The 20,758-nt window shown below is 41.5% G+C and overlaps 2 protein-coding genes across 3 annotated transcripts in view; one reads left to right on the top strand and one right to left on the bottom strand.

The window, feature by feature from the left end:
* LOC137655613 (serine-rich adhesin for platelets-like) overlaps nt 1-20,758 on the top strand; it is a 488,048-nt gene that overhangs the window by 228,777 nt on the left and 238,513 nt on the right. The gene's annotated exons all lie outside the window — the stretch shown is intronic.
* The window catches only part of LOC137655612 (uncharacterized), a 36,592-nt gene that overhangs the window by 2,455 nt on the left and 13,379 nt on the right, over nt 1-20,758 (bottom strand). The window contains exons 5-9 of the mRNA XM_068389518.1: nt 15,251-15,441; nt 13,955-14,151; nt 11,462-11,637; nt 9,915-10,058; nt 1,767-1,908 (exon numbers count right to left, since the gene is read on the bottom strand). Coding sequence (XP_068245619.1) covers nt 1,767-1,908; nt 9,915-10,058; nt 11,462-11,637; nt 13,955-14,151; nt 15,251-15,441 — 850 coding nt within the window. The remainder of the gene's footprint in view (nt 1-1,766; nt 1,909-9,914; nt 10,059-11,461; nt 11,638-13,954; nt 14,152-15,250; nt 15,442-20,758) is intronic.

Genomic DNA, 20,758 nt, shown 5'->3' on the forward strand with positions numbered 1-20,758 from the left:
CCAACTAGGATTGTAGCTTACCAAATAATAAAAATACTAATAACAACAATCTGATTAATTTCCAAAGGTTTAATTTTGACTAAAAAATAAATTGAATACTTTAGTTAACTACTTGTGGAGATCCATTATTGATCCCTTGAACTATCAAACAGTAATTTCTATTCAGGAAATTAGTTTACCCTCCTTATCCGCAATCACCATCAACGGATTCAAAACGTACGGATGATCAACTGATACTATCAAACAAAAGCATAAGCTAAACTTCATTTATATGCATTCGCCAAAGCATTTGGCAAAAATTTCTTAATCGGCACCATTGATCTTTAAATCAGCTCAACACCCAGTAAAATTAATCGCTTGATGCGTGCTCGCATTGACTATTCTCTTGCGCCAAGCATCATGATACTGTACCCACCCTATACTGTTCTAAAGATCACAAATTATTAGTAATTTGTATTTTTCCTAACATACTTACCGAGAACTATTTTCATAGGAGTTACCTGGAACCTCCTCTCAAACGACCAGAGTTTTGTGTAGTTTACCCTACTCCCGTTTTCTGTAATGGTAGGCCTAGGCGGAAGGATACGTGCCCTGAGGGCAATGCCGAGGCAGGCCACATGTGAGCTTGGGTCGCGACCTTCAGTAAGTTCTCTGGTCACGTCGTGATATCTCGACGCTCCTCACATCTCAGTGCGACCCTTTGTGTTGTGTACCGCGTGAGTGACCACGTGTTTTACGTTGTGCTCTCCCTTGTGCTTCGCGCTTTAACTTGTATTCCCTTGTGCTTCGCGCTTTAGCTTGTGTTCCCTTGCGCTTTCCTTGCGTTCCCTTTCTTTTTCCGCTACGTTCCTGTGTCTGGCGGTATTGACTTAGTGCGAAATGGAGCATACCCGCCGTTGTCCTGGGCCTAGGGCCGGGAAGTCGTGTGGCCACCCGATACTGTTCTAAAGTCTTGTATTATGAGTGTCCGAGATAGTGCTATCCGTGTATTACAAACTACAGTATGAAAAGATTTTGAGACTGTGTGAGGCTTTCGAATCTTTGGAACACAGTGTACGTTTAGAACCTTTACTGAAACACTTACTGGAGGGTTACGTATTTGTTCTAAAAGAAGTTACTTATCATTGCAAAAAAATTGAAATCTTGAGACTTCCTGCATTAATCCACGTAGTGAAGCTAGTGAATACTATCTAAACAATACAACAATATGAGGAAACTAAGTACCTTGCCAAGTCACGATTCAGTAGGAATGAAGTTATATTAATGGAGGTCTTGGCGAGATAAAGCCAGTTCACCATTGATCCTCCCACCATACACTTTCTATCTATTCATCTTATCACAGGCATGAAAGAAAGGACTAAACAACTCATAGGAGAAGGATTCTCGTAAGATTGTCAAATTTATCCTTCTTGTAAAGAATAACTCACGAACCTCGCTTAAAGTTCATGAGTTTGTCAAATTTCATCCTTCTTGGAAATAGCACACGAACCTCCGGTAGGATTTACAAAAATTATTTTCAAATCTGGGGAGCAGTTGGCTCCTTTTAGTAAAGAATAACTCACGAACCTCGCTTAAAGTTCATGAGATTGTCAAATTTCATCCTTCTTGGAAATAGCACACGAACCTCCGGTAGGATTTACAAAAATCATTTTCAAATCTGGGTAGCAGTTGGCTCCTTTCTTACATTTATAAGATAGGAAATGTAAACAAAAGATGATGAAAAATCAATGAAAAGATAAAAATGTCAAAAAAAACAATGGACATACCTAAGACTAGCGCTGAAGGAAGACACGAATTATCACAAGGATTAAGGTTGAATATTCCTCTGCCCATTTCATCTTTCACTTCCTTGTACACACTATTAGCAACAGTATGGGGATTTGCTGAATAACCTTCTCTTGACAACACCTTTGAAAAACAATAGATTAAATAAGATTTTTTTTTAAAGTAATACAAAAACTATTAAAAGCTTAAAATCTATACATCACAATTAAAATCATTATATTAAATCAGAGATTGCCTAAGATATATATATATTTTAAAATAAAAATTGTAAACACCTTTATTAACCCTCTTACCCCCAGGCTATTTGGAAATTTCCAACCCTTAACCCCCAAGGGGTTATTTTTTCCCAGCACATTTTGCAGTACAGTATATCTTTTTAAAATTGCTCTAACAGCCTTAATTTTTGTCATAGAAAGGTCAGGTTGGTCTCATTCTCTTGGAAAATGCCTGAATTTTCTCAAAAAATTATCAAAAATATGAAGAAAAAAATTTTTATAGCATTTTTTTGCAAGGACGTACCGGTATGTTCATGGGGGTAAAGGGATGGCTTTTGTGAAACATGTTATTTTCCTTAGTAAAATAAATTTTTGAATATACTTACCCGATGATCATATAGCTGCATCCCTGCTGCCCGACAGAAAAAACCTACGGGAGGAATACGCCAGCGATCGCTATACAGGTGGGGGTGTACATCAACAGCGCCATCTGTCAAGTAGGTACTCAAGTACTCGATGTCAACAACGAACCAATTTTCTCCTCTGTCCCACTGGTTCTCTATTGGGGAGGAAGGGTGGGTCCTTTAATTTATGATCATCGGGTAAGTATATTCAAAAATTTATTTTACTAAGGAAAATAACATTTTTCAATATCAAACTTACCCGATGATCATATAGCTGATTCACACCCAGGGGGGTGGGTAGAGACCAGCATAATAAGTTGACATTATGAGCTAAGTATTCCGTATTTTATTTTAGCAGTTATTCAGTATAACAAGCAAAAAATAAATAAGTACCTGGTAAGGAAGACGACTTGAACCATTACTCTGCCTTTTTAAGTACGTCTTCCTTACTGAGCCTAGCGGTCCTCTTAGGATGCTGAACGACTCCTAGGTGCTGAAGTATTAAGGGCTGCAACCATACTAAAGGTCCTCATCAAAACCTCTAATCTAGGCGCTTCTCAAGAAATGATTTTGACCACCCGCCAAATCAAGTAGGATGCGAAAGGCTTCTTAGCCTTCCGGACAACCCAAAAATATTTCAAAAGAAAGATTAAAAAGGTTCTGGAATTAGGGAATTGTAGTGGTGGAGCCCCCACCACTACTGCACTCGTTGCTACGAATGGTCCCAGAGTGTAGCAGTTCTCGTAAAGAGACTGGACATTCTTAAGATAAAAGACGCGAACACTGATTTGCTTTTCCAATAGGTTGCGTCGAATATATTTTGCAGAGATCTATTTTGTTTAAAGGCCACGGAAGTTGTGACAGCTCTAACTTCGTGTGTCCTTACCTTCAGCCAAGCTTGGTCTTCCTCATTCAGAAGGGAATGAGCCTCTCGTATTAACAGTCTGATAAAAATAGGATAAAGAATTCTCTGACATAGGTAAAGATGAATTCTTAACTGAACCCCATAAAGCTTCAGACGGGCCTCGTAAAGGTTTTAAAATAGAACTTAAGAGCTCTTACAGGACATAATACTCTTTTTAGTTCATTTCCAACCATACGATAAGTTTGGAATATCGAACGATATTGGTCAAGGCCGAGAAGGCAGCTCGTGTTTGGCTAGAAAACCAAGATGTAGAACATGTAGCCGTTTCGGATGAGAATCCGATGTTCTTGCTGAAGGCATGAATCTCACTGACTCTTTTAGCTGTGGTTAAGCATATCAGGAAAAGAGTCTTAAAGGTGAGATCTTTCAGGGAGGCTGATTGAAGTGGTTCGAACCTGTCTAACATAAGGAATCTTAGAACCACGTCTAAATTCCAACCAGGTGTAACCAAACGACGCTCCTTCGTGGTCTCAAAAGACTTAAGGAGGTCCTGTAGATCTTATTGTTGGAAAGATCTAAGCCTCTGTGACGGAAGACTGATGCCAACATGCTTCTGTAACCCTTGAAAGTGGGAGCTGAAAGAGATCGCTCTTTCCTCAGATATAAGAGGAAGTCAGCTATTTGAGTTACATAGGTACTGGTCGAGGATACGGATACTGACTTGCACCAGTTTCGAAAGATTTCCCACTTCGATTGGTAGATTCTAAGGGTGGATGTTCTCCTTGCTCTAGCAATCGCTCTGGTTGCCTCCTTCGAAAAACCTCTAGTTCTCGAGAGTCTTTCGATACTCTGAAGGCAGTGAGACGAAGAGCGTGGAGGCCTTGGAGTACCTTCTTTACGCGTGGCAGACGTAGCAGGTCCACCCTTAGGGGAAGAGTTCTGGGAACGTCTACTAGCCATCGAAGTACCTCGGTAAGTTATTCTCTCGCGGGCCAGAGGGAAGCAATTAGCGTCCACTTGTCCCTTCGTGAGAGGCGAACTTCTGCAGTACCTTGTTGACAATCTAGAACGGAGGGAATGCATATAGATCTAGATGAGACCAATCAAGTAGAAAGGCATCTAAAAGAACTACTGCTGGGTCCGGGATAGGTGAGCAAAGTATTGAGAGCCTCTTGGACATCGAGGTTGCGAAGAGATCTATGGTTGGCTGGCCCCAGGTGACCCAAAGTCTCTTGCATACATCCTTGTGGAGGGTCCAATATGTTGGAATTATTGTCCCTTCCTACTGAGACAATCTGCTAAGACATTCAAGTTGCCTTGGAAGAAACTTGTTACTAGTGAAAAGTCTAGACCTGTTGAACAGGAGAGGAGGTCACTTGCGAACTCGTACCATGTCAGAGAGTAGATCCCTCCTTGCTAGGAGATGTACATCAAAGCAGGGAGTTGACCGTGTTCACCTCCACTACTTTGCCTTGAAGGAGAGACCTGAAGCTTTTCCAGGTCAGACGTACTGCCAGAAGCTTCTTGCAGTTGAAATGCATTGTCCTTTGACTCGAGTTCCATAATCCCGAGCATTCCCTACCGCCTAAGGTCGCACCCCAGCCTACGTCCGATGCGTCTGAGAAGAGAACGTGGTTGGGAGTCTGAACAGTCAGGGGAAGACCCTATCCAAGGCTGATAAAGTCCTTTCATCCAGTCAGACCAGACTTATCTTCCGGAAACCGGGATCGAGACCGCTTCTAGCGTCTTGTCCTTTTCCAGTGAAGAGCTAGATGAAACCGAAGAGGACGGAGGTGTAGTCTTCCAAGTGACACCAATTGAACCACGGATGACAGTGTCTTAACCAGACTCATCCACAGCCTGACAGGGCCGTGTTCCTTCTTCAGCATCTTCTGGATGGATAGCAGGGCTGGGGGTTGATCGTCTTGTTCAGCCATGTCCTCATCAGAGGGTTCCTCATCCGAAACTGATGAGGAAACGGCAACGGAGTGGGCAACGTCTGACTAGCTGAATCCGGTCGCACTGGTGGATGCGTGACGGAGCCAGACACAAGATCATGGTACTGCTGCACAGTCTGTGAACTGTCAACCATGGAGAAGCGAGGAAGTGCAGCGACAACCCGAAACTGTCTAGACTGTCTGGGTTGTGCAGAGAACCCCTTATCGGGTTGCTGAGGTTGCCTCACTGCGTCACAACAAGTCACCTCTGCTGGTTGTTGAACGTCTTCCTAGTGACACACTGAACGTCCACAACCACCTCCGAGAGTCGCTTAACGTCAACGTGCGATTGGCAACCCACACTGGGTCGCACCGGAGGAGGAACCATCTCAACTGGCGGACGTGAGTAGGATATCTCAGCGTCAACAGGGCGTACAACCAACCGGTAGGAAGGTTGTTGGCAAGAAGGTTCTTCTCCGTAAAAAATCCTCTATCAAGGACTAAGCTTGGACTGCATGTCTTGCAACAAAGCCCAAGGTCTATGGGAGCAGGTGTGGCAACAGACGGGGTTAGCGACTGAAGCGGAACCATTTACCCTCCCTGGAAGCATGTTATGCTTTAATTAAAGTCCATAGGAGGCTAAGCAGCTTAAGGCTCCTCTCCAAATGACAGAGTCCTCAAGGGAATATCAGAAGGAGGGAGAACAGCACTTTCTCATCTACAGGAACCATGTCCGAGAAAAGCTAGGTTATCTCAGTGAGGGTTTCACTGGTGCATAAGCAGCAGACCAGACGGCAACGTTATGAAACTGCTTGACAGTCTGTGAACTGTCTACAACCAAAGCTGTGTGGGGAAGCCTCAACTCCTGACTGACTAGTTTGCTGCGGGCGAGTGGCGGTAACCACAGAGTGTTGCGGAGGCTGACACACCGTGTCAAAACACGGCAGCTTGTGGTAGCTCACGCACGGCAACGGAGTGCTCCGTGTGTCTGTGGGAGTCAGCATACGTCTGGCAGGGTCGACTGCGCATGGGTGGAGGAGCTCTCACAACAAGAGTGTGGGAGCAGGCAGCCATGCCGGGCGCACAACCGTGGTAGGCTGTAGGCCAACGGGTGCATCGTCAACCTTCTCCGCAGTCGGAGTGTGGGAGCTGGCAACAACAAAAGCGGAGTGCTGGTGCGTGGGAGGGACTGCCGTGGGTTGCGGAGCATGCCGCATTGCATCAAAACACGGCAGCTTGACAGCACCTTCCCACTGCTGATGCGGTAGCTCACGCATGTCAACGGAGGGTGCAGCATGAACATGCGTCTGGCAGGGTCGACTGCGCATCGGTGGTGGAGCTCTCACAGGTGGAGTGTGGGAGCTGGCAGCCGCAGTATCTGCTGAGCGCACAACCGTGGCAGGTTGTAGGTTAACAGGTGCAGTGTCAACCTTCTCAGCACGATACTCCTGCATGAAGGAAGCAAGCTGAGACTGCAAAGTCTGCAGCATGGACCACTAGGGTCTACCAAAGAAGGCAACAAACGGAGCTACTGTCCGTTGTGACTGAGGGTCTAAAACAGCTGGTGCGGCAACAGACGGAGTTACTGCCTGTTGCGGTACCACCTTGCCTCTCTTGGGAGGTGTGCAGTCGTCGGATGACTGCAGCGAGTCCGAACTGACCCAGTGGCTACACCTAGGCCGTTGGACTTGCGCGGAAGGGACCGACTTGCACTTAAAGCTGCAAGATTGGTCCATGGTTTCTGCGAGAAACCTCTTCCGCAGACGAGGAATAAATGGGCTCTCTCGTCTTTATGTGGGTGGGGCGATCACGTCGGCAACGTGTGTAGATACACCCGAAACCACGGAGGGAAACGTCTGTTCGTCGATCAAGGCCTGTGGAACCCATAAGTCCTTCGACATTACTTCTCCCCTGGGCTTGGGAGCTTGTAAGAGGTATCGGACTAGGTGAACAACTGGCACGAACAGACGAACCCTCGAACGCAACACTGTAACACTTTGCGCATATCACTTTATCACTTTTGATTTTCTGTTTGCACTTATTTCACTGAAATCGAAACTTTAAGTGATTTGTACCTGAAACACGCAATCCTATCCTTCATTAAAAGGTAGTAATTGCGAAAACAGTTTTACAATGCAACAGAAAAACATAATGAAAGATAAAGAATTCAGTGGCTGGAAAAGAGACTAAACACTAGATCAAATAAACTACGTTTAAAATCTCTCACCGCATAAAGCCTGGGAACAAGAATAAAACTCTAGAAACGTTTTACCTTCTTCCCCTACAGCGACTAGGGAGAAGAGTAAAAAACGAGAACAACGTTACCCGCTTGAACGAAACGTTTATTCTCCTCTCTCTCCCTCCGTCTCTATCTCTCTCTCTCTTCTCTCTTGACTTAGAACCTGAGAGAAGAGCCCAATTATATATCGTTAAAACATATTATTTGCTAAAGGAAAAAACTGAAAGGTTTCCCAAATAAAAAGTTCCTTTATTAGAATTAAAACCATTAAAGCTAAGAAAGAATGAACGAAACGCTAGAATCGGTTTACTCTTACTGCAACGTGAAACCGTGAAATACTCTCTCTCTATCGTAACGATAGAGCGCAAGTTGAACGTTCTGAACGTCAACAACTGCGGAGACTAAACTAAACGTTAGTTCATCTTTGAAAACAGTACGAGACTATCAAAGAAATTCTTTCAAAAACATTAAAAAGTATAAATTCTTAAAAGGAAAAAACGATATGACGGGCTCAATGTTAATTAACTTCGGTTCCAAGTAAGGACCGCCTACTATTAGGAAAGGTCGCAAAAAACAAACATAAAAATTATTTTTTTATAAGTTTATAATAAATGGAAAGTTAATCGAAGAGGCCTATAAAGGCGGAGAGATATAAAATAAAAAGATCTATAGCTTGTTAAGCAAAATTACCAAAAACCTAAACACACTTCCGTCTAAGGGAAGGGTCGGCCATTAAAAAGTGAAAGAGAGTCCATACTCTCTTCGTAACCAACACTTCCGTCTAAGGGAAGGGTCGGCCATTTAAAAGTGAAAGAGAGTTCATACTCTCTTCGTCACCATAATTAAATCTATCCAAAACGAGTTCAAGTTTTGAAATGAAGATAAAACCCCTGCATAGCGAAAGCTCAAAACTGGAATAGTGTACTTCACCAAATCGTTGTGAAAACAAATCCAGAGGACGGCGTATTTAGTAGGTCTTGCCTGTGGCACGACAGAGGGAAAATTGGTTCTATGTTGACATCGAGTACTTGAGTACCTGCTTGACAGATGGCGCTGTTGATGTACACCCCCACCTGTATAGCGATCGCTGGCGTATTCCTCCCGTAGGTTTTTTCTGTCGGGCAGCAGGGATGCAGCTATATGATCATCGGGTAAGTTTGATATTGAAAAGTACCAGTACGTACGTCCTTTGGGGGTAAAAGGGCTAAATGACTAATGACACTAGAATTCTTTTTTTTATGGAACTACGTGGTAGGCAATTGGCCGACAGTACTCGAATCCAGCAAAAGTGCATCATCTTTCACATGATAGTAATTAGAATTACAAATATGCTGTGCAGTAATGATAATGTCAAAGAGGATAATTGGAGAAAAGTGTCTGCTGAAATAAAATCCTCGGAAAGACAACTTACAAAAATATAGCAGAAGAGGTTTGAGGTGTGACACCAGGGAAGAAGTAATGAGAAAAGGAGAGATGTAGTGGCATAATCAAGACGTGTAAAGAGGAAGGGAAGGCAAGAAAGCCTTCAAGGTCTGGCACAGGACAAGCTGGTATAAGGAAATACAAAAGATCAGGATGTTGAATGAATAGAATTAACACTGATATCCCTTTTACCCCCAAAGGACGTACTGGTACGTTTCACAAAAGCCATCCCTTTACCCTCATGGACGTACTGGTACGTCCTTGCAAAAAATATGCTATAAAAAATTTTTTTTTCAAACATTTGATAATTTTTTGAGAAATTTCAGGCATTTTCCAAGAGAATGAGACCAACCTGACCTCTCTATGACAAAAATTAAGGCTGTTAGAACAATTTAAAAAAAAATATACTGCAAAATGTGCAGGGAAAAAAATAACCCCCTGGGGGTTAAGGGTTGGAAATTTCCAAATAGCCTGGGGGTAAAAGGGTTAAGGAAAAAATGAGAAAGTAATAAAGATAGAAAATAGAATGGAGAAAGATGGAAATAATACAAATGAGCTAAGGACAAGTACTGTACATGGGAAATTGACAAAGAAAATTTTAAAATTATAAAGAAAGCAAAGCTGGAATGATCGAGACATAATTTTGGTAAATTACCTGAATGAAAAGATTGAATATGAACTGGAGAATGTTGGCAAAGTAAAGGGACCAAGCATCTGAAGAGGCAAAAGGAAAAGGAAAAAATCCCCAGTATCTTTAGGGATAGTAAATTATTTGCAAAAAGTACCTTGAGAACCAATCATAAATAAGCTGACGAGAATTTATAAGAACATAGAAAGAGACTTAGAAGGAACAAAAATGTAGGATAAGAAAATGACTATAATGATACAGTATAAAGGAAAAAGTTATGATCCTCTAAAATGTAGAAATCATAGAGATTACCAAAGCATGGTATGAAAACATTGATAAAACATGCACAAGGAAAGACATAATTGCTTTTTGTAGATTGACAATAGTAAGTTTGCCTTCAAGTCAAATACAAGTACAACCTTCTTCATATAAGCTGACAGCAGATGTCCTGGTACAGGATCAAGATCCACGTAGCCATGCACCAACCATTGGTCTAACTGGGAAGCGAGCTCTAGTTCATCCACAACTCCTCCCCACCGCATCAGCGACTCTAACGTCAGCAGCTGTTAACGAGAGAGGCATTAAGACTATAAACTACATAATTTAGCATAGAAATAATATGTTTGAGGAATCACCTTAGAAAACAAAATATAGTCCTTTTTTATGTTTCCGAGCTACAAACATGACAAATTCGGAGATAATTTGTATTTTTCCTAACCATACAAACCTTAGCTATTTCATGGGGTTTTACTTTCGGCGTAGCTGAAATAACGAGCCATTAGAATTTTAACGAGGGTTAATTACCCCCCCGCTAGTTAGCAAGGGGGTAGGGGAGTGGTAGCTAGCTACCCCTCCCCCCCTCACACACCGGTGAACTGCTTCACTTCACTTTTGGCTCGGGCGATGAGCAGACGTCTCTGCTTCGCCCTATTATTTTACTTGTTCATATCACTTATGTGGTGGTTAGCAGAGAGATAGTTATCACAAAAAGAAGAAAGTACTGTACTGTATAGTAATTACTTCTGCGAGTTTAAATTCTTCTACTAATGTAAGTCATACTCATAAGTTATTACCAGTCATTCTTGGGCCTTGCAAGTTTAAAACGAATGAATAAATCAAATTTGCTTTCTAATCATCAAAACTACTTAAATTCTAATAATAAATATCAGTGCAAAAGTAAAGAAGTTACTGCAACCATCAATAGAAAGAATCCTGTATAAATTAAATTGCTAATATCAACACTCAGAATACAGTATTTCTATAATCAATCTTCATAGTAAAAATAACTACTATAAACTACCAGCTGAACTCGGTTGAGTCCCTTGTCAGGCTGGGAGGAACGTAGAGAGTAGAGGTCCCCTTTTTGGTTTGTTTCATTTGTTGATGTCTGCTACCCCCCAAAATTGGGGGAAGTGCCTTGGTATATGTATGTATGTATAAACTTAAATTCACTAACAAATGGTATTTAGAGAATCAATTTTTAATAAAGTTAGCATAATTTTTTTTAGAAGAAATATCGTGATCACAATATAACATACCCTCAAGAATAAGTTCTCTGTATGGTCTTCCACTGTCTTGGGTTAGAGTTCTCTTGCTTGAGGGTACACTCGGGCACACTATTCTATCTAATTTCTCTTCCTCTTGTTTTGTTAAAGTTTATATAGTTTATTTAGATATTTATTTTAATGTTGTTACTCTTAAGATGTTTTATTTTTCATTGTTTCCTTTCCTCACTGGGCTATTTTCCCTGTTGGAGCCCCCGGGCTTAAAGCATTCTGCTTTTCCAACTAGGGTTGTAGCTAAACAAGTAATAATAATAATAATAATAATAATAATAATAATAATAATGTCCTAATTTCTTTGAATAATGACTTCAGCAATCAAAATCGATATGAATAGAGTAATATATTAGAGAAACATCATAGAAAATTTAATAAAATACACATATATACAAAATATTTCCTACCATGATATCCGTATTACATGACCAATCACACGGAGGGAAATGTGAACGAAGATGGTCTCGTATTCGAGCGTCCAGAGAAAAATCTGCCTTGTCATAAAAGAACATGCATTCCGACCTCGTTAGTCCTTCTGTGCATAGCCCAACTGCGTCTCCTACGGCAGCTCCGTACACTAATCCTAAAAGAAAATGAAGGTTCCAGTGTATAACAAAGATAAGAATTATTATTAACCCTTTTACCCCCAAAGGACGTACTGGTACGTTTCACAAAAGCCATCCCTTTACCCCCATGGACGTACCGGTACGTCCTTGCAAAAAAATGTTATAAAAAAATAATTTTTCATATTTTTTATATTTTTTTGAAAAAATTCAGGCCATTTTTCAAGAGAATGAGACCAACCTGACCTCTCTATTACAAAAATTAAGGCTGTTAGAGCAATTTTTAAAAAATATACTGCAAAATGTGCTGGGAAAAAAATAACCCCTTGGAGGCTAAGGGTTGGAAATTTCCAAAGAGCCTGGGGGTAAAAGGGTTAAGAATTATCAGAAATTACCAACTTAGAAACATTAGGTATAGTATAAGTTCATTCTAATAGCCGGGCCTTCTCCATCATGAGGCTCAATACTACACAGTATTCTAGAAGTTTTATTCCAGCTGTGACCAAGTTGTGGAATGATCTTCCTAATCGGATAGTTGGATTGGTAAAACCTCAAAAGTTCAAACTTACAGCGACTATTTTTATGTTGAACATCTGACATAAGTATTTTTTTAGTTTATATATGAAATATCAGATTCAATGATGTTAAAGTTTTAAAAATATTTTATTTCAATCGTTCATTACTTCTTATATTGTTTATTTATTTCCTTATTTCATTTCCTCACCGGGCTATTTTTCCCTGTTGGAGCCCTTGAGCTTATAGCCTCTTGCTTTTCCAACTAGGGCTGTAGCTTAGTTAGTAATAATATCATTCCAATACTTCTCTTTTTTTAAGTGGCCCATTCGACCTTATCTAACTGATAATAACAAAGATAAGATAAAGAAATACTATAATAAAGGGATTTTGACGAAGAAAAAATCTATTTCTGGGCGAGGAACCTGTGTCGCCCAGTGAAATGCTCCTCTAGCACCATTTCTAAGGCATAGTTATTGCTGAATATACCAGAGAAAAAAGGATGCATGGAATTCCAGGAATAAACCTAGCTCGCTCACTCAATGAGTGTCGGTATAGAAAACTGGGGCGTGATTGAACCACGACCATAGATCCCTCACCAATCAGACCTCTCCTTCATCAACATACCCCCTCTCTACCCCTACATCTCTCCACCCCCCATCTTCATTCCTCTTCAGCACTTGCGTTGGTCAGACGTGTTTTGTTTTGCTTGTGTGCTTTGTTTTTACTATAATAAAACATTATAACATTTAATACAGTTAACTAAACGACATTTGTAATAACCTGATATCTAATTCATTCGACACCTGGCTATTTGTTGACGTTTGTAGCTGGAAATCATGGGTATTTGATTCAGGTTGGGCCTACCCTAGGCCAAAACTTAACAAAATTCTACTTAACCCTTTTACCCCCAAAAGGACGTACTGGCACGTTTCAAAAAACTCATCCCTTTACCCCCATGGACGTACCGGTACGTCCTTGCAAAAAACTGCTACAGTATTTACATTTTTTTTCATAATTTTGATAATTTTTTGAGAAACTTCAGGCATTTTCCAAGAGAATGAGACCAACCTGACCTCTCTATGATGAAAATTAAGGCTGTAAGAGCAATTTTAAAAAAATATACTGCAAAATGTGCTGGGGAAAAAATAACCCCTTGGGGGTTAAGGGCTGGAAAGTTCCAAATAGCCTGGGGGTAAAAGGGTTAAGGCTTCTTGGAAACAATTAAGTTTGTAAGTTAAGGTTCTTCTGTACTGTACTTAAATTATCATACTACTTCGCATACCAGGTGAATTACTTACATGATCAATTTGCCTGCCTGGTGAATTACATGATTTTAATACTTTGCATACGAGGTAAATTATGATTGTACTACAGTACTTTGCAAGCCAGGTTAATTGCCCATATGATCATATGTGATTTTGTTATATTGCGTACCAGGTAATTTAATTACATGATTGTACTACTGTACTTTGCATGCCAAGTAATTTAACTACTTGATTGTACTACTGTACTTTGCATGCCAAGTAATTTAACTACATGATTGTACTACTGTACTTTGCATGCCAAGTAATTTAACTACATGATTGTACTACCGTCCTTTGCATGCCAAGTAATTCAACTGCATGATTGCACTACAGTCCTTTGCATGCCAAGTAATTTAACTACATGATTATGTTATTGCAAAAGTTATTTTTCTCACTGTATCAAATGATACAATACTGTTTCATTACAGCATTTCTTTACCTCGTTTGTAAGTTGGAGACTTACGATCATGTAAATTAATTTACCGAGTATGACTTACACATAGAAAACAGAACTAACCTATCAACATATCCTTCAGCTGATCAGTATTAAGCAAGGTTGCATCCGCAGGTGGCATCAGAGGGCATTTACGTTTGTTGGCACGGGAAGTACCTTGCGCCTGGCGGTATTCGACGCTCGCTGATTCGGGATTACTGACGCTTGCTAATACCTGCAGACCTCTCACTCGTTCAAACACACAACACTTCCCTTTCAACCTGTATATGGGATAACACAAGATTACATAATAACACATTATTAAATTTGTAATACAGTTACAGTATAATCATTATTATTACTACTAGCTAAGCTACAACCCTAGATGGAAAAGAGGATTCTATAAGCCCAAGGATTCCAACAGGGACAAAAATATCCCACTGAGGAAAGGAAATAGGGAAATAAATAAAATTACAAGAAAAGTAATGAGCAACTGAAATATATTCTAAGAACAGTAAACATTAAAATAGATCTTTCATAAATAAACTATTAAAAAGACTTATGTCAGCCTATTCAACATGAAAACATTCGCTGCAGGTTACGATAAAGGGGCAGACACAAGGAAAATCATAAATTTTTCATGTTTGTGATATAGTGAATTGTGAGAAGAGGAGAATAAGAAGAAATTAGGCAAAATTGGATCTAGTTACCAAGTTTCAATACTAGTTTTAACAGACAACAGAGTTATAACCTATAAACTCCAAAAAGACCGTCCTTTATTTAGTGGTAAGTAATATTCAAAACAACAACAATGGAGAGGGAAAATTTGTTATGGCCGAAATAAATCTAAAAATTAGGACCATTTTAAAGAACAAACTGGGATCATTTGTGTACATGATAACAAGAAAGCAACATAATTTACGATTTTAATACAATAAAGCTCATTCTTATACGTACTGAATAAGAATGTCACCTTGAATCACAAAGTTAAAAAATAATCAAACAGTTAAGTTAACCCTTTTACCCCCAAAGGACGTACTGGTAAGTTTCACAAAAGCCATCCCTTTACCCCCATGGACGTACCGGTACGTCCTTGCAAAAAAATGCTATAAAAATATATTTTTTCATATTTTTGATAATTTTTTTAGAAAATTCAGGCATTTTCCAAGAGAATGAGACCAACCTGACCTCTCTATGACAAAAATTAAGACTGTTAGAGCAATTTAAAAAAAGTATACTGCAAAATGGGCTGGGGAAAAAAATAACCCCCTGGGGGTTAAGGGTTGGAAATTTCCAAATAGCCTGGGGGTAAAAGGGTTAATATTATCTTCCAATTTTGAACCTTAAAGTAACAGAAAACCAGTTCTTTTAGTGTCTTACCTTCCTTCGCCAGTCGTTTTGTGCCTCTCTTTCAGAAAAGTTAAAGCAGCTTCTGAACTAGAATCACATATAGCTTGAGGAGGGTGAATGAGATCATTCCCATGAGCCACTAACAATTGTAATTTTGGGCATTCAACCAAAGCTCCAGGTAATGCTCGAATGTTGTTATGGCTAATGTTCAGTTTCTTCAACTGAAATGCAAACATATGTACGTATAAATATCCTCATGTATTAACCCTTTTACCCCCAAAGGACGTACTGGTACGTTTCACAAAACTCATCCCTTTACCCCCATGGACGTACCGGTATGTCCTTGCAAAAAAATGCTATAAAAATTTCTTTTTTCATATTTTTGATAATTTTTTGAGAAAGTACAGGCATTTTCCAAGAGAATGAGACCAACATGACCTCTCTATGACAAAAATTAAGGCTGTTAGAGCAATTAAAAAAAAATATACTGCAAAATGTGCTGGGGAAAAAATAACCCCTTGGGAGTTAAGTGATGGAAAATTCCAAAGAGCCTGGGGGTAAAAGGGTTAAACTTCCAAAGCCAGATGATATATCCTAACTTTTAAACAAACCATGCTATCTTCTATAATCACAACCTATATCATTTATATCTTCAAGACAATATCTGTTGTTTAAGTATTTGTGTGCATATACAGTAAAAGTATAGGGATATGTTACAGTAACAGCTGTTTTATATTTGCAGGATATGGAATACAAAACTGAATCACGGTATTGTCTATTTTATGACTACCTGTATATCTATAGATTTGTGTACAGTCTATTCATATACTGTACATGGATTTGTATAGCAATATGGTACCTGGGTTTTAACAATGTCTCAAGGTCTTCATATAATTGATTTTTATACTAATATTACAGTACCTTCTGTCTAATTATGACTCTTTGCTTACAATAAAATATGTTATTTTTATTAATAAAATAAATTTTTGAATATACTTACCCGGTGATCATATAAGCTGTCAGCTCTGCTGCCCGACAGAAAAACCTAAGGACAAAATACGCCAGCGATCGCTACACAGGTGGGGGTGTACATCAACTGCGCCATCTGTCGAGCAGGTACTCAAGTACTCCATGTCAACACAGAACCAATTTTCTCCTCGGCCCACTGGGTCTCTATTGGGGAGGAAGGGAGGGTCCTTTAATATATGATCACCATGTAAGTATATTCAAAAATTTATTTTATTAATAAAAAAACATTTTTCAATATTAAACTTAGCCGGTGATCATATAAGCTGATTCACACCCAGGGGGTGGGTAGAGACCAGCATTACATGTTGACATTATTATGAGCTAAGTATTTTGTATTTCATTTTAGCAGTTATTCAAAATAACAAACATAAAATAAATAAGTACCTGGTAAGGAAGTCGACTTGAACAATTACTCTGCCTTTTTAAGTACGTCTTCCTTACTGAGCCTCGCGATCCTCATAGGATGCTGAGCGACTCCTAGGAGCTGAAGTATGAAGGGTTGCAACCCATACTAAAGGACCTCATCAAAACCTCTAATCTAGGCGCTTCTCAAGAAATGACTTTGACCACCCACCAAATCAAGTAGGATGCGAAAGGCTTCTTAGCCTTCCGGACAACCCAAAACAATAATAAAACATTTCAAGAGAAAGATTAAAAAGGTTATGGAATTAGGGAATTGTAGTGGTTGAGCCCTCACCCACTACTACACTCGTTGCTACGAATGGTCCCAGAGTGTAGCAGTTCTCGTAAAGAGACTGGACATTCTTAAGATAAAAAGACGCGAACACTGATTTGCTTTTCCAATAGGTTGCGTCGATTATACTTTGCAGAGATCTATTTTGTTTAAAGGCCACGGAGGTTGCGACAGCTCTAACTTCGTGTGTCCTTACCTTCAGCAAAGCTTGGTCTTCCTCATTCAGATGGGAATGAGCTTCTCGTATTAACAGTCTGATAAAATAGGATAAAGCATTCTTTGACATAGGCAAAGATGGATTCTTAACTGAACACCATAAAGCTTCAGACGGGCCTCGTAAAGGTTTTAAATAGAACTTAAGAGCTCTTACAGGACATAAGACTCTTTCTAGTTCATTTCCAACCATACGATAAGTTGGAATATCGAACGATATTGGTCAAGGCCGAGAAGGCAGCTCGTGTTTGGCTAGAAAACCAAGTTGTAGAACATGTAGCCGTTTCGGATGAGAATCCGATGTTCTTGCTGAAGGCATGAATCTCACTGACTCTTTTAGCTGTGGCTAAGCATATCAGGAAAAGAGTCTTTAAGGTGATATCTTTCAGGGAGGCTGATTGTAGCGGTTCGAACCCGTCTGACATAAGGAATCTTAGTACCACGTCTAAATTCCAACCAGGTGTAACCAAACGACGCTCCTTCGTGGTCTCAAAAGACTTAAGGAGGTCCTGTAGATCTTTATTGTTGGAAAGATCTAAGCCTCTGTGACGGAAGACTGATGCCAACATGCTTCTGTAACCCTTGATAGTGGGAGCTGAAAGAGATCGTTCTTTCCTCAGATATAAGAGAAAGTCAGCTATTCGAGTTACAGAGGTACTGGTCGAGGATACGGATACTGACTTGCACCAGTTTCGGAAGATTTCCCACTTCGATTGGTAGACTCTAAGGGTGGATGTTCTCCTTGCTCTAGCAATCGCTCTGGCTGCCTCCTTCGAAAAGCCTCTAGCTCTCGAGAGTCTTTCGATAGTCTGAAGGCAGTCAGACGAAGAGCGTGGAGGCCTTGGTGTACCTTCTTTACGCGTGGCTGACGTAGAAGGTCCACCCTTAGGGGAAGTGTTCTGGGAACGTCTACTAGCCATCGAAGTACCTCGGTGAGCCATTCTCCCGCGGGCCAGAGGGAAGCAACTAGCGTCAACCTTGTCCCTTCGTGAGAGGCGAACTTCTGCAGTACCTTGTTGACAATCTTGAACGGAGGGAATGCATATAGATCTAGATGTGACCAATCTAGTAGAAAGGCATCTATATGAACTGCTGCTGGGTCCGGGATTGGTGAGCAAAATATTGGGAGCCTCTTGGTCATCGAGGTTGCGAAGAGATCTATGGTTGGGTGGCCCCAGGTGGCCCAAAGTCTCTTGCATACATCCTTGTGGAGGGTCCATTCTGTTGGAATTATTTGTCCCTTCCGACTGAGACAATCTGCCATGACATTCAAGTTGCCTTGGATGAACCTCGTAACTAGTGAAATGTCTAGACCTTTTGACCAGGTGAGGAGGTCCCTTGCGATCTCGTACAATGTCAGAGAGTAGGTCCCTCCTTGCTTGGAGATGTACGCCAAAGCCGTGGTGTTGTCCGAGTTCACCTCCACCACTTTGCCTTGAAGGAGAGACCTGAAGCTTTTCCAGGTCAGACGTACTGCCAGTAGCTCCTTGCAGTTGAAATGCATTGTCCTTTGATTCGAGTTCCATAATCCCGAGCATTCCCTACCGTCTAATGTCGCACCCCAGCCTACGTCCGATGCGTCCGAGAAGAGAACGTGGTTGGGAGTCTGAACAGTCAGGGGAAGACCCTCTCTAAGGCTGATATAGTCCTTTCACCAAGTCAGACAAGACTTTATCTTTCTGGAAACCGGGATCGAGACCGCTTCTAGCGTCTTGTCCTTTTTCCAGTGAAAAGCTAGATGGTATAGAAGAGGACGGAGGTGTAGTCTTCCTAGTGACACAATTTGATCCTCGGATGACAGTGTCCCTACCAGACTCATCCACAGCCTGACTGGGCAGCGTTCCTTCTTCAGCATCTTCTGGATGGATAGCAGGGCTGAGGGTTGATCGTCTTGTTCAGCAACGTCCTCATCAGAGGGTTCCTCATCCGAATCTGATGAGGAAACGGCAACGGAGTGGGCAACGTCTGACTCGCTGAATCCGGTCGCACTGGTGGATGCGTGACGGAGCCGGATGCAATATCATGGCACTGCTGCACAGTCTGTGAACTGTCAACAACCATGGGTGCGCGAGGAAGTACAGCGTCAACCCGAACTGTCTAGACTGTCTGGGTTGTGCAGTCAACACCCTACCGGGTTGCTGAGGTTGACGCACTGCGTCACAACAAGTCACCTCTGCTGGTTGTTGAACGTCTTCCTAGTGACACACTGAACGTCAACAACCACCTCCGAGCGTCGCTTAACGTCAACGTGCGACTGGCAACCCACACTGGGTCGCATCGGTGGAGGAACCACCTCAACTGGCAGACGCGAGTAGGATACCTCAGCGTCAACAGGGCGCACAACCAACCGGTTGGAAGGTTGTTGGTCAGAAGGTTCTTCTCCGCATTTAAGTCCTCTATCAAGGACACAAGCTTGGACTGCATGTCTTGCAGCAAAGCCCATTAGGGTCTACGGGAGCAGGTGTGGCAACAGACGGGGTTAGCGACTGAGGCGGAACCATTTACCATCCATGGAAGCCTTGTTATGTGTGACATAATAGAACAGCAAAACTTCAAAGGCTCGACAAAAGTTGAGAAGTTGACCTGTAAACAACTTGGAGCGTCTCCTGGCTAGGCGCCAGGGCGAGTCTACCAGAATTGAGAAGTCTATCTGGGCAGAGGCATGAACTCCCAAGCCGAGAACTTCTCTCGTGTCCTATCAGACTCTCGCTCTATAAGCCAGTTTAAAAGAAGAGAAATCAAAGGCTGTATCCCTAAAACTCCTCCTGGTGCAAAAACCAGTCGCCTAGCCAACGTAACGCTCTCTAGGAGAGCGAGAGAGCACTAGCTTAACAACAACGGCTTCGAAGTAGCTAGGCCTAGTGTAAGTTCTGACGTTAGGCGAACGAGGAGCAGCAGTTACAAGATCCGGACGAAGATCCTTAAAAAATTATCATGATTTAATTAAAGTCCATAGGAGGCTAAGCAGCTTAAGGCTCCTCTCCAAATGACAGAGTCCTCAAAGGAATATCAGTAGGAGGGAGAACAGCACTTTCTCATCTACAGGAACCTTGTCCGAAAAAAGCTAGGTTATCTCAGTGAGTCTCTCACTGGTGCATTAGTAGCAGACCAGAAGGCAACGTCATGTAACTGCTTGACAGTCTATGAACTGTCAACAACTGAGCTGTCAACCACAACAGGTGCGTGAGGACATACAGCACTGGTGCATTAGTAGCAGACCAGAAGGCAACGTCATGTAACTGCTTGACAGTCTGTGAACTGTCAACAACTGAACTGTCAACCACAACAGGTGCGTGAGGACATACAGTGTTCACTCGAGACTGCTTTGACTGTCTATACTGAGCAGTCAAAACAACTCTAGAATGCGGAGGTTGACGCACAGCGTCAAAACAAAGCAACTTAACTCCACCCTCCTGTTGTTGTGGTAACTCGCAAACGTCAACGGAGGGTTCCGTGCGTCTGTGAACGTCAACGTGCGGCTAGCAGGGTACACTGTACATGGGTGGTGGAACTCTCACAGCCGGAGTGCGGGAGAAGGTAGCCTCAGCGTCAACTGAACGCACAACCGTGGTTGGTTGTAGGCTAACGGGTGCAGCGTCAAC

This window comes from Palaemon carinicauda, chromosome 16 (genome assembly GCF_036898095.1).
Source record: "Palaemon carinicauda isolate YSFRI2023 chromosome 16, ASM3689809v2, whole genome shotgun sequence".
In the NCBI taxonomy this organism is placed as follows: domain Eukaryota; kingdom Metazoa; phylum Arthropoda; class Malacostraca; order Decapoda; family Palaemonidae; genus Palaemon; species Palaemon carinicauda.